The sequence below is a fragment of the Delphinapterus leucas genome, chromosome 7, assembly GCF_059928025.1.
Source record: "Delphinapterus leucas isolate spDelLeu-1000000601 "Yukka" chromosome 7, BTC_Dleu_Yukka2, whole genome shotgun sequence".
In the NCBI taxonomy this organism is placed as follows: domain Eukaryota; kingdom Metazoa; phylum Chordata; class Mammalia; order Artiodactyla; family Monodontidae; genus Delphinapterus; species Delphinapterus leucas.
This window is the reverse complement of record NC_143135.1, coordinates 54,478,248-54,504,876: the sequence shown is the minus strand read 5'-3', so window position 1 is coordinate 54,504,876 and position 26,629 is coordinate 54,478,248. Positions and strand designations below refer to the sequence as shown.

At 37.5% G+C, this 26,629-nt stretch overlaps 1 protein-coding gene across 1 annotated transcript; it reads left to right on the top strand.

Annotated features, from left to right (window-relative positions):
• The first annotated feature begins 130 nt into the window (after window positions 1-130).
• Window positions 131-26,629, top strand: GDPD4 (glycerophosphodiester phosphodiesterase domain containing 4). The gene is made up of 5 exons (XM_089915866.1): window positions 131-136; window positions 224-445; window positions 1,530-1,690; window positions 14,524-14,671; window positions 26,254-26,629. Exons 1-5 carry the CDS (start codon window positions 131-133, stop codon window positions 26,338-26,340), a joined length of 624 nt encoding a protein of 207 aa, XP_089771992.1. The 3' UTR covers window positions 26,341-26,629.

Below are 26,629 nucleotides of genomic sequence, written 5' to 3'. Positions count from 1 at the left end.
CAATATAGAATAAATCAATCCAAATACCATGATTACCTATGGAGATTACATTTAATATCTCTTCTTGGCAAATCTTCTCTCAGGACCAGTATTTTGGAGGGCCTGGTGGGTTGAATGGTAATGGACCAACATGGAGGTAGGGCTGAGTATGGGACTAAAAGCAGGAGAATTGGAAAATGCTTTTGATAGGAGCCAGTGTTTTCTCTGATATATTTATTTTTAGTTCAAACCATTTTACAATATGAAGCCCCTATCAGAGGCTGATAGAGAAAAAGCAGGAAATCAGAAGATTCCAAAACTAACTGAATTATTGGAACTTGCACAGAAGGAAAAAAAATCTGTGATATTTGATCTTAATGCCCCTGCACCAAGACATTTTCACAGAAGCTTGTATGTCCGCCATGTAGTAAGCGTGATCCTTGACTCTAAGATTGAGCAACATCTGGTATGTCTGTCTTAGTATTTATGGTAGAGGTTGGGAGGTGGGTAGCATGTCCCAGGAGCATAGCAGCTGAATCTGACCTACCTTGTAGATCTTCCCTGGGATCCTAAAATAATTCTGCTCCCTGTAAAAATGGAGATGACTACTTTATACAGCTATATGTGGCCATCTAAGAATGACCCAATGAAATTTACATCAGTGGGGAAAAACATTGAGGCTATTTGCTATTACAAACCAAATGAAACGTCACCACTCTGTTAAAAGGGAATGTGTGTAATGGCTATATGATGTGACCTGCACCATCACCAGCATACAGCTATTAGAAGGAGCCTCGAGGTAACGGGGAGAAAGAATCTACCCCATCTTTCTTCTCTTAGTTGCTGCTCCCCACTGGGGGGAATAATTTATTTAATTGGCCAAGCCACTCAAGTTCTATAGCCATTGGTCCTTATAAAAAAAAAAAGAGAAAAAAGAAAGAGCCTTGGTATGGAACACTAAGGCTTTGAGGACTTGGCTTTCGTTAATGACATATAAAGAGACTTTTTGAGCAGAGACTTTTTCATCATGTTTTTCAGAAGCAACTCTGCATTTGGGCAGTCAGTCATTCCAAATGTCTTAAATTCTCAGAATATAGAAGAAAGCTATGAGTGGAACAAATATGTGTCTTTTTGCAAATAGAACTATTTCCACCGATGAGTCATAGTAGCATTCCCTGTTGGCAGGAAATGACCCCCTGCAAAGATGATTTTTAGCATCATTAGCCAGAGGAGATGTTTATGATTCCCACCTTTCATCCACACGTACCAGCTCCTCATCCACTCTGGCCAGTGTGAGGACACAGTGGACCCTTGGTCCCATGATGTTAACTGGGAAAACTCAGCTCCAGAACAACCTGGGTGAAAGCCCCATTATAAGAATTCATTAGACAATATTAGGCCAGGTTGACTCTATCACCAAGGGCTAGAATCTCTCTGCTCCCTATAGACTGTTACCCATGCTGGAATGGGGCTCCAGCCATTCTACTTGGGGCTGTTTGTACCTAAACAGCTGGATTATCCACTGAAGGACTTCCTGTTTTTCCTTACAGATTTTTTGGTTGCCTGGTTTTGATAGGGAGTATGTCAGGAAAAGAGCTCCTGGTTTTCAGCAAGTGGACCAGTTATTCTCCATTGAACGCCTCACAAAAGAAAATATCAGTAGAATAAATGTTGACCACAAGAGGCTGTTCTACAGTGGATTGAGGAAAGTGTTTGACCACATCTCTTTTGGCATATATTGCCTTACTTGCACGAAATCTGTATCCCAACCAAGCTACTTAGGTTCCCCCTCCCACCTCAAGATTTCTGTGTGTGGCTATCTTTTTGGAATCTCCTGTTTTCATCTCCTTACCCTTCCCTCCATCTCTGCCAACAAACATTTATCAAGGGTAGACTCTTCCTGGAACATACTCTTCAGCTCCTCCTTCATGCTTCAATCTCTCATCATTCAACACACCTTTCTGTATGCTTGGTGTTTTTGTTTTTATATAAATTGATCATTGAAAAGTCAGAACTCAGAAAGTTGTCGATTTCCTTCTGCCATTACTAGATGGATTGCAGTACCTTGTAAATAACTTTGTAATCCAGATAGCCAGATTTCTTATAGATATAATTCAGAACATAATTAAATCATTATTAGAAAAACCCTTAAAACAGCCAAGTATGAGAAGAAACTGAAATTCTTAACCACCACATTTATAAATATATAATCAGAGACAGATTTTTAGAATTAAAAGCACCTGGGAATAAAGTGGTAACTTTTTCAAACTTAACTATTATTAATCACTGTTTAATTTAATCCATATTCCCTTTCTCTTAGATTAAAAATAATTTTTTCCAGATAATTGTAAAGGCTTCAGAGACAGTCTGAACATGTATATGTATTTTGTTCAGATATACATATATATCTCCAAAATCTCTTGAGCTAGTAAAAATTCCCCTAGATATCTTTCTGTATCTCAAGCCATGAGCTAGGCTGTTGGATACACCTCTGTTCATGTTCCGACTTTTCCAGCCTCTCTGGCCATGGGGGGAGATGATCATAAAGTATGTCTTTTTTCTTTTAGAATTAGATAATTATACATGTTTTACCTCTTTTTCCCATTCAGAAGATTTCTCTTTGCCCAACTACTCCTCTGTTTTGAGTGTATTTCTATTTCCTTTTACTTTTTTATCAAAGAGAAAATGGCTCCAAGATGATTTCCTTCTCTCCTAACCATAATTTAGATTAATCTAGTAGTTGGAAATAATTATAATAGCTTCCACTATTGAGCCTTTATTATGTGTCAAGTTCTGTTGGTAGACCACAGGCTCTTTTTGAAATTCTGGCTTACCCATCAGCTACACGTGTGACTTTGGACAAGTTTCTAATAATCAGTTTTCTCATTTGAAAATTAAGGATAACAGTAACTTGATAGAATGGTTAAAAGATTAAGTGACATAATGCATATATGCACAGAGCAAAATGCTGGGCAAATGTATGAACATAATGTTGTTCATATGTTGTTGTATGAATGTTGCTTTTATCATCACCATCCTTACATGCTGTGCCCTGGAAATTATCATCACCACCATTCTGCGAAGGAGGAATCTTGCCTCTAAAGAGGAAAAGTTCAGGGAGGTTGGGTAATTCACCAAAGTCAATACAGTTGGTCAGTAAGGGACCACACTGAGATTTAAATATAGGCCTGACAGACTCCAGAGTCCAAATTCTTTCACTAATAAGCCTTTAGTTATTCATTGGCCGTAGTTATATGGGCGTAGTTTCAGCTGGCATCAGACTTAAGAGAGATCATATCCTGAGTCCTATTAGAAAATCAAGCAGTTTAATTTAGCTCAGCAAATATTCACTGAGTAGTAATATGTACAGCACGCCATGCTAGTTTTATGTGAAAAGTCAACATAAGCGAGGCATCATCCTTTTTCTTAAGGAAACTATATATTCTAATAAGAAGAATAAGGGTTTCTTCCATATGCCTATAATACAAGGTTGATTGTGACAGTTCATGAGCAGACTTTATTCCAAGTCATTCCCCTCAAGAAACACTAAATTTTAAGAAGTTAAGCGGTTGTAACTTGTTATTTGTATACTGTTCATGACCAGAATACTTATTATGATCACATTTCCAATACATTCTCTGTGAGCAGTGCTTACTTCCATCAGACCACACTCACAAGACACTGTGACCTTGCCATTTTGACTGAGAATGCTTTAAATACATTACTTTGATCAAACTTATATGAATATAGAGATGCCCTCTGTTTTATTTCTGATGTGGGAATTTTTAAGTGTTTAAAAATTTTTAATTTATTAAAAATTTAGTGAGGTGAAATTCACATAAAGTTAACCATTTTAAAGTAAACAATTCAGTGGCATTTAGTGCATTCACAGTGTTGTGCAACTGTCACCTGTAGTTCCAATACATTTTGGTACTGAACATTTTTATTTCCCCTCTGATTCTTGGTCAGTCTTGCCTGGGGTTTATGAATCTTACTAACCATTTCAAAACACCAAATTTTGGCTTTGTTAGCTTTATTCTGTTGCACATTTTCTTTCCTATTTCTTTGACTGCTGTTATCTTTATTATTTTCTTTCTTCTATTTCCTTTAGGTTTAATTTGCTCTTCTTTTAGAAGCAGAAAATTAGGTGATTGATTCTAGATCTTCCTTTCTAATGTAAACATTTAAGGCTGTAAATTTCCCTGCAAGCATTGCTTTAATTGCATTCCACAAATAATTTTGATATATTCTTATTATCCAACTTAAAATATTTAAAAGTTTTTTTATTTCCCATTTGACTCATGGATTATTTAGAAACATGTTGCTAACTTTTTTAAAATTTGAGGATTTTCCGTCTATCTAGTGTTATTGACTTCTGATTTAAGGTCACTGTGACCAGAGAACAGCTCTATATGATTTCAATACTTTATTTTTTTTCTTTTAAAATTTTTAATTTTATTGACACGCCTTTGAAAGGTTTGTTTTGGTATAAGGCAAAGCTGCCAATTTGAAATACAAACAGATGGACACAATGTGTATATCAGATGTTGGGAATAAAGATGGTTTATTGATTGAAATAATAGAGGCATTATTTTGATTTGTCTTGACATGAATGCTGATTTATAAATCTCCTCCCCATTGATTTCTTCCTGTAGTCCAGACACATAGAAATGACAAAAAATCTCACCAAAGCTCACCTTGGTGCTAATCAAGAGTGCTCGGTGAACATTATAAAACACATGATTTCAATACTTTAAATGTATTTAAACTTTTCTTATAGACCACTATGCTGTATATCTTGGTGAACTTCCCATGTCCACCTGAGAAAGGTGAGCTCTCTTCATTTGTTGGGTGTGATATTCTATAAATATCAATTAGTTTAAATTGGTTGATAGTCTTTTTAAGCATTTTATACTGCATCTTCCCCCTGCTTTTTCTATTCAGTTAACACGAAACATTAGTTTGCAGATCAAACTCACACACATCAGAGAACTTACCTACTATGAAGTTTTATTATTAATTTCAAAGATACAGCAGTCTATCAAGAGGCTCAGACAAAGCAAGGAGAGGTTAGAGACATTGATTTCAACTTTGCAGGTTTCTTCCTTTATTGGACCCATACTCTGTGGCCCACAGTAATACATACGGCCTCCAAGTGAGTGTTTGCAGGGTTATTTCACTTAGAAGGAGAGCATTTGAGTTACAGAACATCTGCATTTAATACTCCCAGGGAGTTGTATGGCTTATGTGACTTTCTCCAGGGACGCATGCCTCATAAATCCACATTCTGTATTTATTTACAAAATATATAATAAAGAAATACTCAACCAGAAACATCCTTTTAAAAAATGTTCTATACATAAGGTCTCTCTTCCTGGTAAATATTATTATTATATTTAGAAAATATGTAGGTATCATGTTGACAAGGAGATTAGACCATGTCTTCTTCCTTCTTTCTTCTGGGAGCAACCTCTTCAGTCAGAGAGAAATTAAGGCCTCCTTGTGCATCATCTGTCAGTTATGGAGAAGGGGGTGTAGTATCTCCAACTATGATTGTTGATTTGTATATTTCTCCCGTTAGCTCTGTTTATTGCTGTTATTGTGATTGTTATGGTTGTTTGGCTTCTCATATTTTAAACTCTTTTATTAGGTGTATTTGCATTTTAGAATTGTTAGGTCTTTTTGGTGAATCCACCCTTTCATTATGAAATGTCCATTTTCTCTGGTTATAATTCTTGCCTAAAGATTACTTTTATTAATATTGCCACACTTGCTTTCTTATAATTAGTATTTGTGTGATATTTCTTTTTGTTTCCTGTCTTTCAACTGCCTTGTGTCTTTATATTTAAAGTACGTCTTTTATAAACATCTCATAAAATATTATTGGTTCTTGCTTTTATATTTAGTAGGACAGTCTCTGCTTTTAAATGGGAATGTTTGGCCCATTAATATTTAGTTTAATAATTAATATACTTGGGTTTATATTACATCATACTATTTTTTTCTATTTGTCCTTTTTATTCTAGGTTGTTTATTTGGTCATTCTTTTCCTGCCTTTTAATTTTTTTTAGCTAATCAATTATTTTTTAGTATTCTATTCTATCTCCTCTACTGGCTTCTTACATTTTTAAATTATTTTTTACTGGTTGCTCTATGAATTATAAAAAGTATCCTTATCTTATTACAATCCACCTTGAGTTAAATTATTCCATAATATAGAGTATAGAATATTAAAATCTTAATTCCATTGACTGCTGCCCTTTGTGCTATTGTTGTTATAAATAATATTTTTGTTATAAACCCAGAGTACATTTTTATTATATTTTTAAAAATTGACTACCACTGGCATTTTTCACAGAACTAGAACAAAAATTTTCACAATTTGTACGGAAACACAAAAGACCCCGAATAGCCAGAGCAATCTTGAGAACGAAAAACGGAGCTGGAGGAATCAGGCTCCCTGACTTCAGACTATACTGCAAAGCTACAGTAATCAAGACAGTATGGTACTGGCACAAAAACAGAAAGATAGATCAATGGAACAGGATAGAAAGCCCAGAGATAAACCCACGCACATGTGGTCACCTTATCTTTGATAAAGGAGGCAGGAATGTACAGTGGAGAAAGGACAGCCTCTTCAATAAGTGATGCTGGGAAAACTGGACAGGCACATGTAAAAGTATGAGATTAGATCACTCCCTAACACCACACACAAAAATAAGCTCAAAATGGATTAAAGACCTAAATGTAAGGCCAGAAACCATCAAACTCTTAGAGGAAAACTTAGGCAGAACACTCTATGACATAAATCACAGCAAGGTCCTTTTTGACCCACCTCCTAGAGAAATGGAAATAAAAACAAAAATAAACAAATGGGACCTAATGAAACTTCAAAGCTTTTGCACAGCAAAGGAAACCATAAACAAGACCAAAAGACAAACGTCAGAATGGGAGAAAATATTTGCAAATGAAGCAACTGACAAAGGATTAATCTCCAAAATTTACAAGCAGTTCATGCAGCTCAATAACAAAAAAACAAACAACCCAATCCAAAAATGGGCAGAAGACCTAAATAGACATTTCTCCAAAGAAGATATACAGACTGCCAACAAACATATGAAAGAATGCTCAACATCATTAATCATTAGAGAAATGCAAATCAAAACTACAATGAGATATCATCTCACACCAGTCAGAATGGCCATCATGAAAGAATCTAGAAACAATAAATGCTGGAGAGGGTGTGGAGAAAAGGGAACCCTCTTGCACTGCTGGTGGGAATGTGAATTGGTACAGCCACTATGGAGAACAGTATGGAGGTTCCTTAAAAAACTACAAATAGAACTACCATATGACCCAGCAGTCCCACTACTGGGCATATACCCTGAGAAAACCATAATTCAAAAAGAGTCATGTACCAAAATATTAATTGCAGCTCTATTTACAATAGCCCGGAGATGGAAACAACCTAAGTGCCCATCATCGGATGAATGGATAAAGAAGATGTGGCACATAGATACAATGGAATATTACTCAGCCATAAAAAGAAACGAAATTGAGCTATTTGTAATGAGGTGGATAGACCTAGAGTCTGTCATACAGAGTGAAGTAAGTCAGAAAGAGAAAGACAAATACCGTATGCTAACACATATATATGGAATTTAAGAAAAAAAATGTCATGAAGAACTTAGGGGTAAGACAGGAATAAAGACACACACCTACTAGAGAACGGACTTGAGGATATGGGGAGGGGGAAGGGTGAGCTGTGACAAGGCGAGAGAGAGGCATGGACATATATACACTACCAAACGTAAGGTAGATAGCTAGTGGGAAGCAGCCACATAGCACAGGGAGATCAGCTCAGTGCTTTGTGACCGCCTGGAGGGGTGGGATACAGAGGGTGGGAGGGAGGGAGACGCAAAAGGGAAGAGATATGGGAACATATGTATATGTATAACTGATTCACTTTGTTATAAAGCAGAAACTAACACACCATTGTAAAGCAATTATACCCCAATAAAGATGTTAAAAAATTGTATTTTTTAAATTAAACTTTTTATTTTGAGATAATTGCATATTAACCTGTAAGAAATAACACAAAATGATCCTGTATACCTTTTACCCAGTTTACTCCAATGGTAAAACTTGTAAAACTTTAGTACAATATCAAAACCAAGGTATTGACATTGATGCAATCCACTAATCTTATTCAAATTTCCCCAGTTTTACTTATATTCATCTTGTGTGTGATTGTATATATAGCTCTGTGCAGTTTTATCACATGTGTAGGATTGTATATCCAGTGCCACAACCAAGACATAGACTAGTTTCATCACTGGAAGTATTCTTTTTGTTTCCCTTTGATAACTACACTCCCCTTACTTCCATCCACTTCCCCTCACCTCAAACCCACAATCACTAATCTGTTCTCTACTTTTATTATTTTGTCATTTTGAGAATGTAATATAAATAGTATCATAGAGTATATATCCTGTTGTGATTGGCTTTTTTTCATTCACTATAATTCCCTTTGAGAGTTATCCAGGTTATTACGTATATAATAGTTTATCCTTTTTCATTTCTGAGTAGTATTCCATTATGTGGAGGTACTGAAGTTTGTTTAATCATTCACCAACTTAAGGCTATCTGACTGTTTCTGTTTATGAGCTATTATAAATAAACCTGTTATGAACATTTGTGTACAGGTTTTCATGTGAACATAAGGTTTTTAAATTAAAAGTCTATAGTTTATTCAGATTTTAGTCATTTTTAAAAAGTGTTTTAACTGTGGTAAAAATACATATAATATAAAATGTACTCTTTTAATCATTTGTAAACATACAGTTCAGTCATTCTAATATACATTCATTACATTGTGCAGCCATCTCTGCCATCAAGCTACCTAACTCTTTTTGTCTTATAAGCTCAAATTCTATACTCATTAAACAATAACATCCCTACCAACTCCCCCACCCCCAGACCCTGGCAACCACCATTCTGCATTCTTTCTCTGATTTTGATTTATATAAGTGGAATCATGTAGTATTTGTCTTTTTGCAACTGGCTTATTTCACTTAGCATAAAATGCTCTAGGTTCATCCATGTTAAATCCATCCATTGCAGAATTTCTTTCTTTTTTAAGGCTAAATAATATTCCATTGCATGTATACACCACAGTTTGCTTATTCATTCATCAGCTGATGAACACTTGAGTTGCTTCCACATTCTAGCTATAGTGAATAATGCTGCTATGAACATGGGTGTACATATATCTCAAGACCCTTCTTTCAATTGTTTTGGCAATATATCCATTAAGTGGACTTTGTGGATCATATGGTAATCCTATTTTTAATATTTTGAGGAACTGTCATACTGCTTTCCATAACAGCTGTACCAACAGTACACAGGGGTTCCAATTTCTCTATATCCTCTGCACTCTTGTTGATTTCTGGGTTTTTTTTTTCTTGATGTAGCTATCCTAATGGGTTAGTATTAGTTCTACTTGAAAGGTTTGGTGGAATTCAACAGTGAAGGCAATGGGTCCAGGACTTTTCTTTGTTGGAAGGTTTTTGGTTAATGATTCAATCTCCTTATTCATTGTATGTCTATTTGCATTTTCTAATTCTTTATGATTAAAAGGTAGGTTTTGTGTTTCTAGGACTTTGTTTCATCTAGGTTATCCAATTTGTTGGGATACAGCTGTTCATAGTACTCCCTTATAATCCTTTTTATTTCTGTAAAATTGGTAGTAATGTCCCCACTTTTATTTCTGCTTTCAGTAATTTGGGTTTCTCTTTTTATTAATAGTACATCTAGATAAAGGTTTATCAATTTTGTTGATCTTTTTGAAGAACTAACCTTTGGGTTCATTGATTTTCTCTATTGGTTTTCTGTTTTCAATTTCATTTATATCTGCTCTAATCTTTATTATTTTCTTTCTTTTGCTATGTTGGATCAATTGGTTCATCTTTTTCTAGTTCCTTAAGTTACAAAGTTAGGATGCTGATTTGAGATCTTTCTTGTTTTTTAAATGTAAGCATGTATAACTATGAATTTACGCCCAGCACCACTTTTGCTGCATGCCATAAGTTTTGGTATGTTGTGTTTTTATTCTCATTTGTCTCCAAGTATTTTGTAATTTCCCTTGTGATTTCTTTCTTGATCCATTGGTAGTTTAAAAGTGTGTTAAGTTCCATGAATATGTGAATTTTCCAGTTTTCCTTCTGTCATTGACTTCTAATTTCATCTTGTTGTGGTTGGAGGAGATACTTGTATGGTATCAATCTGTTTGAATCTATCGAGACTTAATTTGTTGCCTAACATGTGGTCTATCTTGCAAAGTGTGCACTTGAGAAGAATGTGTATGTTGTTAGTGTTGGGCTGAGTATTATGTATATGTCTGTTAGATATAGTTAGTCCTTGTGTTGATTAAGTACTCTATTTCCTTACTTACCTGGTGTGGTTGTTCTATCCATTGTTGAGAGTGGGATATTGAAATCTCTAATGATTATTGTACAGCTGTCTATTTCTCCCTTCAATTCTGTTAGTTTTTGCTCTGTAAATTTTGCTGGTCTGTCATTAGGTGTGTAAATGTTTATAATTGTTGTATCTTCTTGCTGTATTGAACCTCTTATTAATATATAATGTCCTTCTTTGTCTCTTATAACCTTGATATAAAGCCTATTTTGTCTAACATCAGCATAGCCACCCCTGCTCTTGTTGGTTACTATCTGCATGGATTGTCTTTCCATCCTTTCCCTTGTAATCTATCTGTGTCTTTGAATATAAAGTGAGTCTCTTGTAGACATCATGAATTGAAACATATGTTTTATCTGTTCTGCCAGTCTCTGTCTTTTACTTAGAGAGTTTGACCCATTTATATTTAAAATAATTACTGACAAGGAGGGCTTTTGTCACACTGTTACTTCTGTCATTTCTGTAAGTATTTGTTATTTTGTTTCTGTCATCTGGTTTTTTTTCTTTCTTTACTTTCTGTATGCCTTATACCTTTTTTGTCACTTTGGTTTCTGCATTACAAGTTTCTTTGTTGTTTTGTTGACCTTTTATAGTGAAATGTTTAAATCCTTTTCTCATTTTTGGGGGGTGTATATTCTATATCTATTTTATTTGTGGTTAGCATGGGAATTACATTTACTATACTAAAGCTTTAACACTCTTATTTGAATTTATATCAGCTTAATTTCAATAATATAGAAAAACTCTTTTCCTTTACAGATCTATTCCTACCTTTCTGGGTTGTTAACATCAGAAAATTAAATCTTTATACATTGTGTGCCCCAAAACATAAACTAGTAATTTAAAAAAAGGCATTAGTCTCAAATTACATAGAAAACAACTTTTGGAGCTACAAACCAAATTTACAATAATACTAACTTTTAGACTAATAATTTTTTTTCTTTAGATATATTAGTCTCTTAAATCATGTAGAAAATAAAAAGTACTGTCACAAACCAGTGTTACAATAGTACTAGCTTTTATAATTCCCCATATATTTGCTTTTATTGAGATCTTTATTTCTTCCTTCAGTTTTGAGTAACTGTCTAGTGTCCATTCATTTCACCTTGCAGAACTCCATTTAGTTTTTCTTGCAAGGTGAGTCTAGTGGCCATGAACTCCCTCAGCTTTAGTTCTTCTGGGAATATCTTAATTTGTTTCTCACTTCTGAATGACAGTTTTTCTGGATATAAGATCCTTCATTGACAGTATTTTAACACTTTGAATAGGTTGGTCCACTGCCTTCTGGCCTCCAAAGTTCTGATGAGAAATCTGCTGGTGATGTTGAGGATCCCTTGTATGAGACAAGTCGCTTCTCTCTTGGTGCTTTCAGCATTCTCTCTCTGGCTTTTGAAAATCTGATTATAAGGCATCTCAGTGTGAGTCCCTTTGAATTCATCTTATTTGGAGTTTGTTGATCTTCTTGGATGTTTTCCTTCATGTCTTTGATCGAATTTGAGAAGTTTTAAGCCATTATTTTTTCAAATATTCTTTCTGTCCTGGTCTATTTCTCTTTTCCTTTTGGGAATCCAAGAATGCATATATTGATCTGTTTGGTGGTGTCCCATAGACATCTTAGGCTGTTCATTTTTCTTCAATTTTTTTCTTTCTGTTCTTCAGAATGGTTAACGTCTATTGGCCTGTCTTCAACTTCACCAATTCTTTCTTCTACCTGCTCAAATCTGCCTTTGGATCCTAATAATAAAATTTTCATTTCAGTTACTATACTGTTCAGTTCTAGAATTCTTTTTGGTTTCTCTTTTAGGATTTATGTTCCTTATTAATATTTAAATTTTGTTTATACATTTTTAAACTTTATCTACATCTTCCTTTAGTTCTTTGAGTATCTTTAAAATACTTGTTTCCAAGTCCTTGTCTAGCATATATCTGCCAACAGCTCTTTTCTGGGAACACTTTTTATCAAGTTATTTTTTTTCCTTTGAATGGACCCTATTTTCTTGTTTCTTAGTATGCCTTGTGATTTTTTTTTTGTTGAAAAATGTATATTTCAATCTAATAATCTGGTAACTCTGGAAATCAGATTCTTCCCTTCCTCAAGGTAAGCTGTATTTTTGTTATTTGTTTATTTGTTGTTGTTGGCTGTCTCTGTGCCAAGGATCAGCCTGAGTTCTTCTCAGATCTCTTCTGTTCCTTTCCCTGCTCATACATGTCACTTTCTAATTTTCCCCATATATAAAGTTGCTTTTGCATGTCCTAGTCTTTAATGTATGACTCCCAAAAAGGGAAAAAAAGAAAAATAAAAGGTGGAGAGGAAAGAGTGCTGGCCCTTTTAACCCCTGGTAGTCACTTCAGTGGGAGTGGGAGGGGTTTGCAACAATGGGGGAAGGTACAAAAATCATGGCTTCCCTACTCTGTCTACAGCTCTTTGGATGGAAGCATCAATCAGTGATCAGAGCACAGATACCTAATATATGAAGGATAGCATCCTTTTGGCTCACCTTGGCTCCTACAAGGTGTGTGCAAGCTGCTTCAGGAACATGGGCACAGCTGCCTGCCATGGGGCTAGGGGCTGGTGTACTGTAACTGCTACTGTGCCAAGTGATGAAATCAACCAAAGTTAACTATAACTTACCATCCAAAACTCCCCTGGAAGTTGAAAGCCTTCAATAGATTCCATAGTTACAAAATAGTTATATTTTACCTTTTATGGATCATGCTTTTAGTGTCAAGTCTAAGAGTTCTTGGTCTAGCTCTTAGATCTCAAAGATTTCTCCTATGTTTTAAACATATCCTTTCATCACTATTATGCAGTTTACAGCTTTCAGATCCTTCCTTGTTTTGTTAAGTTTATACCTAAGTATTTAATTTTCTTTGGAGTGATTGCTAATAGTATTGTTTTAAATTTCAATTTCTATATGTTTATTAATATAAAGAAATGTGTTTGGTTTTTATGTGTTGGTTTCAAAAAGTATAAAAAGTAGGTTTTTAAAAACCATTTCCTTATTTCTATTTTTTAAATTTATCTTTAGGTGATCTGTAGAATTCTCTTAAAGACAATCTAACATATTGGGTAACTAATGGCAAGCACTCCTGTAAAGGTGGTATGATTATTTTTATTTTACAGTGTATACACTGAGCCTAAGAAATTGCCAGGTTAGTATGTGACAGAGCTGGGATTCAAACCCAGGCTTGTACAGAGCTGTTTTCAATATGCTATACCATCTCAGGGTTTAAAAAGTCTTTTGAAGGCACTTACATGGTGTATTTTCTGAGAAATTTAATCTCTGAAAATAACAACTTGACTAGGTGTTCTTCTACTGTTTCTGTAGATAGTGCACAAATATTTACTGACATTTGAAGTTCTGACATTGGGAAGTGTTGTGTTCCATTCCCCCTACTCAATGCTTATAAAAATTCTTTATATTTGAAATTTAAATATTCACCAAATTGGTATTCATTTCTTCATTCCTTCCTTTAACTATTTCTGAAGGCAGGTATGCTAGGTACTGGATATACAGAGATGAGTAAGACACAGTCTCTGCTTTTAATTTGCTTACAGTCAAGTAAAGAAGACTGATAGGAAAGCAGATAAATAGAGTAGAGTGTGGTAAGTACTCTGATGGAAGGAAGTACATTTACTACAAAACAGTGTACTGGAGCTGGTGCATTTCAGCTTATGGGAGCAAATTGTGGGAGTATTTACACCATGGAAATTGGCAAATTCTACAGTTAGGGCTTTTCTTCTTTTTTCTTTCCCTCCATCTCCCTTTCTTTCCTCCCTCCCTCCCACTCTCCCTCTCCTCCTTCCTTCCTTCCTTCCCTCCTCTTTCCCTTAGGAAGCCAGTTTACTAAAATACTACTGTTGGTACAGGAGGAAAGGTATTAAATCCAGTCCTTTATCTCACCGTAACATGAGCTCATTCTGCATGTCATATCATAAGTTGTCCTACTACCAACTACTTCTGGTGATTTAAGCAACAGCCTTTCACAGACATGGTGGCTGTTTCCCTTTTACATGATGAGAGTAAGATTAAGTCTAAATCTCCTGTGGGTTCTTTTTCTTCCCAGAGAATATAAAGCAGTTAACATCAACATCAACTTATACATCGTCAATGAACCTTGGCTTTTCTCACTGGCCTGGTGCTCCAGCATTCATTCAGTGACCACAGACAACATTCAGGTCCTAAATGAGATAAATCACCCTTACTTCTTCATGGTGAGCTGATGGTCCAGATTGTTCTTCCAACTCTGGTATAATAGGGGTCTCTGTCCCCCACCCCACCCCTACACTGCCTACTGTGCAGTCCCCAGGGAAGTTGCTTAAGAGCAGAGATTTATGTGACATTGGAAATGGCATTCCCCTTTCTCTCACCCAGATCCTTCTGTGATTTTCAGGGAAAAATTAATGTTGTTTTAATAATTGAATTAATATTGAATCTTCACACTGCCTTTCATGCATTATGTAATTTAACCCTCTGAGTTAGCCACTAGGAGTATCCCCATGGGGGATCTGAAGTTTGTAGCTTCACATGATACAAGATTCAAAATGAGGTCTGACTCCAGAGTTTTGTTACTGCAGCCACACCTTCCTGTAGGCACAACAACAATGACAGTGGCATGGGGTGTGGGGAGAAAATCAAGTGTACTTGATTCCAAAGTGAAAACTGTGTGTCCTGAGCAAAGGAGAGTGAGTGTCCAGCCACCGAGCTTGATTTCACCTCTGTCCTGCTACTGCTTATGGCCAGAAGTGTGGGGACCTGAAGACCTGTGTTTTAATCCCAGCTAAATCCCACCACTTACTGTCTGTAGAGGGAACCCCAGCTAACCAGTTAACTGCTACAGAAGCTGTTTTTCAAATCAGTGTAGAGTATGTTGACTGAGTCGGACATCTATAACAGAAAACAGCTTAATTTCTCTCCACTGACTCTTTAAACTGCTCTGTGAACTAGATCTTTCCTTGCCCTTGAATGAGGTCTCACTCAGATCCCATAGCTTTTCTAGTCATTCTTAGATAATTTCTTAAAGTACAGTTTAGTCACCAAAAAGCCTCAGTTCAGCATCAACAGTCTAGTCCAGAGAATAACCCAGACTCTAAACTGCCTTGAAAATTAAAGCTTTTTAAATGAGAGGCCTAAATATTTCTTGTTGCTTTCTCCATAACTCCAGGTTCACTGGCCCTTGTTTCTGTCTTGATCAGGGTCAGGAGCAGGAGAAAGGGGATCAAGGCCAAGGGCACAATCTCACAGGGCCAGTGCTGTACTGAGGCCCTCTGGTGGCAGTGTAAAATTGCTTACCTCTTCTTTCTTGGTGGCTCGGGCAGTTTTCTATAGATGACCCTCAAGGAAACCTTGGATGGCAGGTCCCTTGGCATAGGTAAAGCCTCTCCACTTGTCTGTCCCCATACCATCCCACTTCATGTATGTACTATATACTTTTCTAACATTTTTGTTTTTTAAAATTGATTGCAAAGTAAACTTGTTCATTATATAAAATCCACTCATTATGAAAATCTATAAATTAGAAAGCAGTACACTCCTCCATAATCCTATCCCCCCTAAATCAGTAATGTCTTAAAGTTGTCCCTTTGTATATATCAAATAAAACTTTATTAAGTAAGACTTTTCATTTTAATATTTTAATTCATAATATTTGAATTGATAATAAATTCATGTGATTCAAAATTCAAAGAGTATAAAAGAATGTAAGTAAAAAACTTCCTTCTACACCTGGCCTGGGCTTTTTTAAAGGACCCACAGTCACTTTATTCAGGGAGGTGGGGCCAGTATCCCAAGGACTTTCCTAAGCAGCCCACACTCTGGGTTAGAATATGCAGATTCAAATCTTGGCTCTACCACTTACTGTGTGACCTTGGAAATGTTAGTTAACCTGTCTGGGCCTCAGACAGGTTATTTGTTTATTTGTAAATTGGGAATAAAAACACTACAATAGGGAAACCTTCAAGATGGTGGAGGAGTAAGATGTGGAGATCACCTTCCTCCCCACAAATACATCAGAAATCCATCTACATGTGGAACAACTCCTACAGAACACTTACTGAACGCTGGCAGAAGACCTCAGACTTCCCAAAAAGCAAGAAACTTCCCCACGTACCTGGGTAGGGCAAAAAAAAAAGAAAAAACAGAGACAAAAGAATAGGGACGGGACCTGCACCTCTGGGAGGGAGCTGTGAAGGAAGAAAAGCTTCCACACACTAGGAAGGCCCTTCGCTGGCGGAGGCTGCGGGTGGCAGAGGGGGGAAGCTTCGGAGCCACGGAGGAGAGCGCAGCAACAGGGGTGTGGAGGGCAAAGCGGAGAGATTCCCTCACAGAGGATCGGTGCCGCCCAGCACTCACCAGCCTGAAAGGGTTGTCTATTCATCCGCCGGGGTGGGTGAGGGCTGGGAGCTGAGGCTTGGACTTCGGAGGTCAGATCCCAGGGAGAGGACTGGGATTGGCTGCGTGAACACAGCCTGAAGAGGGCTAGTGCACCACAGCTAGCTGGGAGGGAGTCTGGGGGAAAGTCTGGAACTGCCGAAGAGGCAAGAGACCATTGTTTCGGGGTGCTTGAGGAGAGGGGATTCACAGCACTGCCTAAACGAGCTCCAGAGACAGGTGTGAGCCGCGGCTATCAGCGCAGACACCAGAGACAGGCATGAAACGCTGAGGCTGCTGCTGCCGCTGCAGCCACCAAGAAGCCTGTGTGCAAGCACAGGTCACTATGCACACCTCCCCTCCCGGGAGCCTGTGCAGCCCGCCACTGCCAGGGTCCCGTGATCCAGGGACAACTTCCCCTGGAGAGCACAGGGCGTGCCTCAGGCTGTTGCAACGTCATGCTGGCCTCTGCCACCGCAGGCTCGCCTTGCATTCTGTAACCCTCCCTCCCCCCCCCCCCCCCCCGGCCTGAGTGACCCAGAGGCCCCTAATCAGTTGCTCCTTTAACAAAGAAGAGACGCCCTCATGCGACCTACACGCAGAGGCGGGGCCAAATACAAAGCTGAACCCCAGGAGCTGTGCGGACAAAGTAGAGAAAGGGAAATTTCTCCCAGCAGCCTCAGGGGCAGTGGATTAAATCTCCACAATCAACTTGACGTACCCTGTATCTCTGTAATACCTGAATAGACAACGAATCATCCCAAAATTGAGGCAGTGGACTTTGGGAACAACTGTAGACTTGGGGTTTGCTTTCTGCACCTAATTTGTTTCAGGTTTTATGTTTATCTTAGTTTAATATTTAGAGTTTATTATCATTGGTAGATTTGTTTATTGATTTGGTTGCTCTCCTTTTTTATTTATATATATATATATTTTTCCTTTTTCTCTTTTTGTGTGTATGTGTATGCTTCTTTGTGTGATTTTGTCTGTATAGCTTTGCTTTTACCATTTATCCTAGGGTTCTATCTGTCCATTTGTGTGTGTGTGTGTCTGTGTCGTTTTTAGCGCGTGTTATCATTGGTTTTTTGGTTTGGTTGCTCTCTTCTTTCTTTCTTTCTTTCCTTTTCTTTCTTTAAATTTTTTTAGTTTTTAATATTTAAAAAATTTTTAATTTTAATAACTTTATTCTTTCCTTCCGTCCTTCCTTCCTGCCTTCCTTCCTTCCCTCCCTCCCTCCCTCCCTCATTCCTTCCTTCCTTCCGTCCTTCCTTTCTTTCCCATCTACCTTTTCTTGCGAGCCATGTGGCTGACAGGGTCCTGGTGCTCCGGCTGGGTGTCAAGGCCTGTGCCTCTGAGGTGGGAGAAACGAGTTGAGGACACTGGTCCACCAGAGACCTCCCGGCTCCACATAATATCAAATGGCAAAAGCTCTCCCAGAGATCTCCATCTCAATGCTAAGACCCAGCTCCACTCAAAGACCAGCAAGCTACAGTGCTGGACACCCTATGCCAAACAACAAGGAAGAGAGGAACACAACCCCACCCATTAGCAGAGAGGCTGCCTAAAATCATAAAAAGGTCACAGACACACTAAAACACACCACCAGACACGGTCCTACCCACCAGAAAATAAAGATCCGGCCTCATCCATCAGAACACAGGCACCAGTCCCCTCCACCAGGAAGCCTACACAACCCACTGAACCAACCTTACTCACTGGCAGCAGACACCAAAAACAACGGGAACTACGAACTTGCAGCCTCCAAAAAGACCCCAAACACAGTAAGTTAAGCAAAATGAGAAGACAGAGGAACACAGAGCAGATGAAGGAGCAAAGTAAAAACCCACCAGAACAAACAAATGAAGAGGAAATAGGCAGTCTACCTGAAAAAGAACTCAGAGTAATGATAGTAAAGATGATACAAAATCTTGGAAATAGAATGGAGAAAATACAAGAAACATTTAACAAGGACCTAGAAGAGCTAAAGAGCAACAAACAATGATGAACAACACAATAAATGAAATTTAAAATTCTCTAGAAGGAATCAGTAGCAGAATAACTGAGGCAAAAAATGGATAAGTGACCTGGAAGATAAAATAGTGGAAATAACTACCACAGAGCAGAATAAAGAAAAAGAATGAAAAGAATTGAGGACCGTCTCAGAGACTTCTGGGACAACATTAAGCGCACCAACATTCAAATTATAGGGGTCCCAGAAGAAGAAGAGAAAAAGAAAGGGACTGAGAAAATATTTGAAGAGATTATAGTTGAAAACTTCCCTAATATGGGAAAGGAAATAGTCAATCAAGTCCAGGAAGTGCAGAGACCCACACAGGATAAATCCAAGGAGAAAGACACATATTAATCAAACTATCAAAAATTAAATGGAAAGAAAAAATAGTAAAAGCAGCAAGGGAAAAACAATGAATAACATAAAAGGGAATCCCCATAAGGTTAACAGCTGATCTTTCAGCAGAAACTCTGCAAGCCAGAAGGGAGTGGCAGGACGTATTTAAAGTGATGAAAGGGAAAAAACCTACAACCAAGATTACTCTACCCAGCAAGGACCTCATTAATATTCAACAGAGAAATTAAAACCTTTACAGACAAGCAAAAGCTAGGAGAATCCAGCACCACCAAACCAGCTTTACAACAAATGCTAAAGGAACTTCTCTAGGGAGAAAACACAACAGAAGGAAGAGACCTTCACTAACAAACCCAAAACAAGAAAATGGTAATAGGAAAATACATATTGATAATTACCTTAAATGTAAACGCATTAAATACTCCAACCAAAAGACATAGACTGGCTGAATGGATACATAAACAAGACCCATATATATGCTGTCTACAAGAGACCCACTTCAGACCTAGGGACACATACAGAATGAAAGTGAGGGGATGGAAAAAGATATTCCATGCAAACGGAAATCAAAAAAAAGCTGAAGTAGCAGTTCTCATATAAGCCAAAGTAGACTTTAAAATAAAGAGTGTTACAAGAGACAAAGAAGGACACTACATAATGCTCAAGGGATCAATCCAAGAAGAAGATATAACAATTGTAAATATTTATGCATCCAACATAGGAGCACCTCAACATATAAGGCAAATGCTAACAGCCATAAAAGGGGAAATTGACAGTAACACAATCATAGTAGGGGACTTTAACACCCCACTTTCACCAATGGACAGATCATCCAAAATGAAAATAAATAAAGTAACAAGCTTTAAATGACACATTAAACAAGATGCACTTAATTGATTTGGACATTCCATCCAAAAAGAACAATACACTTTCCTCTCAAGTGCTCATGGAACATTCTCCAGGATAGATCATATCGTGGGTCACAAATCAAGCCTTGGTAAATTTAAGAAAATTGAAATCATATCAAGTATCTTTTCCAATCACAAAGCTATGAGACTAGATATCAATTACAGGAAAAAAATCTGTAAAAAATACAACCACATGGAGGCTAAACAATACACTATTAAATAACCAAGGGATCACTGAAGAAATCAAAGAGGAAATAAAAACATACCTGGAAACAAATGACAATGAAAACACGATGACCCAAAACCTATGGGATGCACCAAAAGCAGTTCTAAGGGGGAAGTTTATAGCAATACAATCCTACCTCAAGAAACAAGACATATCTCAAATAAACAACCTAACCTTACACCTAAAGCAATTAGAGAACAAAAACCCCCAATGTTAGCAGAAGGAAAGAAATCATAAAGATCAGATTAGAAATAAATGAAATAGAAATGAAGGAAATAATGACAAAGATCAATAGAACTAAAAGCTGGTTCTTTGAGAAGATAAGCAAAATTGATAAACCATTAGCCAGACACATCAAGGAAAAAAGGGAGAAGACTCAAATCAATAGAATTAGAAATGAAAAAGGAGAAGTAACAACTGACACTGCAGAAATACAAAGGATCATGAGAGATTACTACAAGCAACTCTATGCCAATAAAATGGACAACGTGGAAGAAATAGACAAATTCTTAGAAAAGCACAACGTTCCCAGACTGAACCAGGAAGAAATAGAAAATATAAACAGACGGATCACAAGCACTGAAATTGAAACTGTGATTAAAAATCTTCCAGCCAGCAAAAGCCCAGGACCAGATGGCTTCACAGACGAATTCTATCAAACATTTACAGAACAGCTACACCCTATCGTTCTCTAACTCTTCCAAAATATAGCAGAGGGAGGAACACTCCCCAACTCATTCTACGAGGCCACCATCACCCTGATACCAAAACGAGACAAAGATGTCACACAAAAAAGAAAACTACAGGCCAATATCACTGATGAACAGAGTCAACAAAATACTAGCAAACAGAATCTAACAGCACATTAAAAGGATCATACACCATGATCAAGTGCGGTTTATCCCAGGAATGCAAGGATTCTTCAGTGTACGCAAATTAATCAATGTGATACACCATATTAACAAATTGAAGGAGAAAAAGCATATGATCATCTCAATAGCTGCAGAAAAAGCTTTCGACCTAATTAAACAGCCAAAAACCCTACAGAAAGTAGGCATAGAGGGAACTTACCTCAATATAACGAAAGCCATGTATGACAAACCCACAGCCAACATCATTCTCAGCGGTGAAAAACTGAAAACATTTCCTCTAAGATCAGGAACAAGACAAGATTGTCCACTCTCACTACTATTATTCAACATAGTTTTGGAAGTCCTAGCCACAGCAATCAGAGAAGAAAAAGAAATACAAGAAATCCAAATCAGAAAAGAAGAAGTAGAGCTGTCACTGTTTTAGATGACATGATGCTATACATAGAGTATCCTAAAGATGCTACCAGAAAACTACTAGAGCTAATCAATGATTTTGGTAAAGTAGCAGGATACAAAATTAATGCACAGATATCTCTTGCATTCCTATACACTAATGATGAAAAATCTGACAGGGAAATTAAGGAAACAGTCGCATTTACCATTGCAACAAAAAGAATAAAATATCTAGGAATAAACCTACCTAAGGAGACAAAAGACCTGTATGCAGAAATCTATAAGACACTGATGAAAGAAATTAAAGATGCTACAAACAGAAGGAGAGATATACCATGTTCTTGGATTGGAAGAATCAACATTGTGAAAATGACTATACTACCAAAAGCAAACTACAGATCCAATGCAATCCCTATCAAACTACCAATGATATTTTTCACAGAACTACAACAAAAACTTTCATAATTTGTATGGAAACACAAAGGACCCCGAATAGCCAAAGCCATCTTGAGAACAAAAAACGGAGCTGGAGGAATCAGGCTCCCAGACTTCAGACTATACTACAAAGCTACAGTAATCAAGACAGTATGATACTGGCACAAAAACAGAAATATAGATCAATGGAACAGGATAGAAATCCCAGAGGTAATCCCATGCACATGTGGTCACCTTATCTTTGACAAAGGAGACCAGAATATACAATGGAGAAAAGACAGCCCCTTCAATAAGTGGTGCTGGAAAACTGGACAGCTACATGTAAAAGAATGAAGTTAGAACACTCCCTAGCACCAAACACAAAAATAAACTCAAAATGGATTAAAGACCTAAATATAAGGCCAGACACTATAAAACTCTTAGAGGAAAACATAGGCAGAGCACCCTATGACATAAATCACAGCAAGATCCTTTTTAACCCACCTCCTAGAGAAATGGAAATAAAAACGAAAGTAAAAAATGGGACCTAATGAAACTTAAAAGCTTTTGCACAGCAAAGGAAACCATAAACAAGACCAAAAGACAACCCTCAGAATGGGAGAAAATATTTGCAAATGAAGCAACTGACAAAGGATTAATCTCCAAAATTTATAAGTAACTGATGCAGCTCGATATTAAAACAACAAACGACCCAATCCAAGAATGGGCAGAAAACCTAAATAGACATTTCTCCAAAGAAGATATACAGATTGCCAAGAAACACAAGAAAGGATGCTCAACATCACTAATCATTAGAGAAATGCAAATGAAAACTACAATGAGGTATCACCTCACACCAGTCAGAATGGCCATCACCAGAAAATCTACAAATAATAAATGCTAGAGAGGGTGTGGAGAAAAGGGAACACTTTTGCACTGTTGGTGGAAATGTAAATTGATACAGCCGCTATGGAGAACAGTATGGAGGTTCCTTCAAAAACTAAAAATAGAACTACTGTACGACCCAGCAATTCCACTACTGGGCATATACCCTGAGAAAACCATAATTCAAAAAGAGTCATGTACCACAATGTTCATTGCAGCTCTATTTACAATAGCCAGGACATGGAAGCAACCTAAGTGTCCATCGACAGATGAATGCATAAAGAAGATGTGGCACATATATACAATGGAATATTACTGAACCATAAAAAGAGACAAAATTGAGTTATTTATACTGAGGTGGATGGACCTAGAGTCTGTCATACAGAGTGAAGTAAGTCAGAAAGAGAAAAACAAATACTGTAGGCTAACACATATATATGGAATGTGAAAAAAAAAAAAGGTTCTGAAGAACCTAAGGGCAGGAAAGGAATAAAAATGCGGATGTAGAGAATGGACTTGAGGACACAGGGAGGGGGAAGGGTAAGCTGGGACGAAGTGAGAGAGTGGCATGGACATATACACACTTCCAAATCTAAAACAGATGGCTAGTAGGAAGCAGCCACACAGCACAGAGGGATCAGCTTGGAATTTTGTGACCACCAGGAGGAGTGGGATAGGGAGGGTGGGAGGGAGCTGCAAGAGGGAGGATATATGGGGATATATGTATCTGTATAGCTGATGCACTTTGTTATACAGTAGAAGCTAACACACCATTGTAAAGCAATTATACTCCAATAAAGATGTTTAAAAAAATACTACAATAGAAGCAATTTTATCCAAAATAATCCTGTTTGCTTAGCGGTCTGTTAATTCAAAAATTTAAAATGGGGAATCGTGAAATAAATGATATACAGTGTATTAGCTTTTTACTACATTAAAAAAAACGTACCTAATACTTAGTGGCTTAAAACAAACAAATGTTTGTCACATTCTCTATGATGGCTGAGTGGTTTCTCTGTGCTCAGCCAGTTTGGTTGGACTAAGTGGTAGGATGGCCTCATTCATATGTCTATGGTCTTACCTGAGATGACTGTGGTCTCTCTTCGTTTGGTCAGTCATCCTTAAGGAAACCAGCTTGTGTATGTTCACCTGGTTGCATTGGGTTCTCAGCAGCAAGAGAGGTCAAGTCCCAATGCACATACACTTTTCAAGGATATCCCAGTGTGATGTTTGCTAATGTTCCATTGGCCAAAGAAAATCACATGGTCAAGTCCAGATTCAAGGTGGGGCAGGGAAGAAACAGACTTTACCTTTTGATGGAGAGGAACAGCAAAGTCACATTGCATATAGACCTGCATTTTGGGAGGAATATTTTGGTCTTTTTTATAAACAATCTACCACATACATAGCTCACACATTTTAATTTAAATCATTCACTTTTTGACATAGACTCAATGTCTTTCCTTTGAGTGTATTTCAGCTGATTGAATTCTGTATTCTCTTGCTTATGTATACTTTCCAATGAACCATCTATGATTTCTACGTTTTGTTTCCTTAAAGCACAACAAGAACTTGAGGGACTTCCCTGGTGGTCCAGAGGGTAAGACTCTGCGCTCCCAATACAGGGGGTCTGGGTTTGATCCCTGGTCAGGGAACTAGATCCCGCATGCATGCCACAACTAAGAGTTCGCATGTTGCAACTAAGAAGCCCACGTGCTGCAACTAAAAGATCCTGCATGCCACAACTAAGAGCCCACATGCCATAACTAAGAAGTCTGCATGCCACAACTAAGAAACCCGCATGCTGCAACTAAAAATTCCCGTATGCCACAACCAAAAAGCCTGCATGCTGCAACTAAGTCTGCATGCCACAACTAAGAGGTCCGCATGCCGCAACTAGGAGTCTGTATGCCACAACAAAAAGATCCTGCATGCCGAAACTAAAAGATCCTGCATGCCTCAACTAAGACCCGGCGCAGCCAAGATACATAAATAAATAAATACTTTAAAAAATTAAAAATAAAACAACGTGAAGTCATTTGGAGAAATGATGGGAATGAGGAAGCCACCCAGTTTTTTATAATCCTCCCCTCATCTCCTAGTGTTTCTCTCATACCTAAATCAAAAGCAGTTTATTTTTTAATGACCTTTTCTTTCTTCATCAAGTTTTTCAAAGCATCGACTTAGTTTCCTTGAAAATGACATACTTTTTAAACTCAGATTTTACAGATTTAAGTAACACTGAATTACACTGCGCAATTTAAACAACTGGTACAGCTGTTCTAAGCCATTTGGGTAGTAAGAACATCTGATTCTTGGTGACGGTACAGCTCACTTAGTGGGCATCCTGAAGCAGGCCAAAGCACAGGTCAGTTAGGTTCCCAGAGAGGATTAAGAGCCTCAATTTAGTGGAAGTTGGTTAAGAGCTTCTAATGTACATGCCTAGTAGAGCTGTTGTGAGGATTAACTGTGAAAATACCTTTGAAGTGCTTGGAATGCTTCCTTAACTCCTGTAAATTCTCATTAATGTTAGTTGTTGTTCTCATCCTTATCATTATAGTTCATGTTATTGTTATTATTATCATCGTTAATCAGTCCAAGGAAAGACCATGGGATAGGGTGGAAACGGCATAAGAAAAAATAAAAATGATAGACCCAGTACCATCAAGTAATACTAGAAGGGGGACAATGAAGGTGGAAAGGGATGAGTAAACTAGCGAAATGAAAAACTCATACAAGAGAACCTAGAAGATGGAGCTCTGTGAAATGGGTGATTCAGGCAAGGAGACTGGCGAAGTTGGCATGTTAGTTAAGAATTATAATTTCAACATATTTATCTGAAGCATGATGATTTAGGAGAAGGATTCCTAAATGCTGGTTCACAGACTGGTTGCTTTTTCCTGGGAAGCTTGTTAACAATACAGAAATTCTAATTCCTGAGTCTGTAGTGAGGCCCAGGAACCTGTATTACTAAAAGCTGCTCAGGTAGATTTGGATGCACAGCCAGGTTTGGGAAGCCATGCCATGAAAACATAGAACACTGGAAGTCAAGAAACTTGGGCTGTAGTCCTGGGTTCAGAATACACTTGCTCTGTGACATCTCTGGGACTCCCTCAAACACCTGTCTTGAGGGTCCAGGGAGAAGTGTGGGAAGTATTTTATCCTTTGTAGAGCCTTTGGCACATGTAAGGGGGGATTGTTAGGATAGCAGCAGGTACTCTCTGTGTTTGAGACCAACCCCATCATCAAGGTTCCTCTGCCTGGTCTGCCCCCTCTCCTCCCTGGCAGCCAAGCAAGGGACCTGGCCTACATGATCTAAAATCCCTTCTAGCTGTAAATCCTTTAACTATTTTCTATTTTGCAGACACCAAGTTACTATAAGTTCATGTGGATTCTCATGGATTGTGTTTCTGCAGTTTTCATTGTTGCCATATTTTATTTTCATTGGTAAGCATATGTTTGTAATTTTAAATGATTTTTTCCCAAAATAAAAATATAAATGGTCCTTATGTAAATTTGAGAAAAAACAGTTACATTTTCCCCATAATTCTATATGGTGAATTCTCAGGAAGACAGGGTTTTATCATCTGAACCTCCCATTTCTTCTCATGCTGCTTGCAGCTCCTCACACCCCTTCTACCTCCTAAAAATGAGACCATATTCTAAGAATAAGGACTCTCACTAAAGCTTAATCAAATCCTGTTACTACTGTTTTGGTGTGGATCAGTTGGGATAGGACA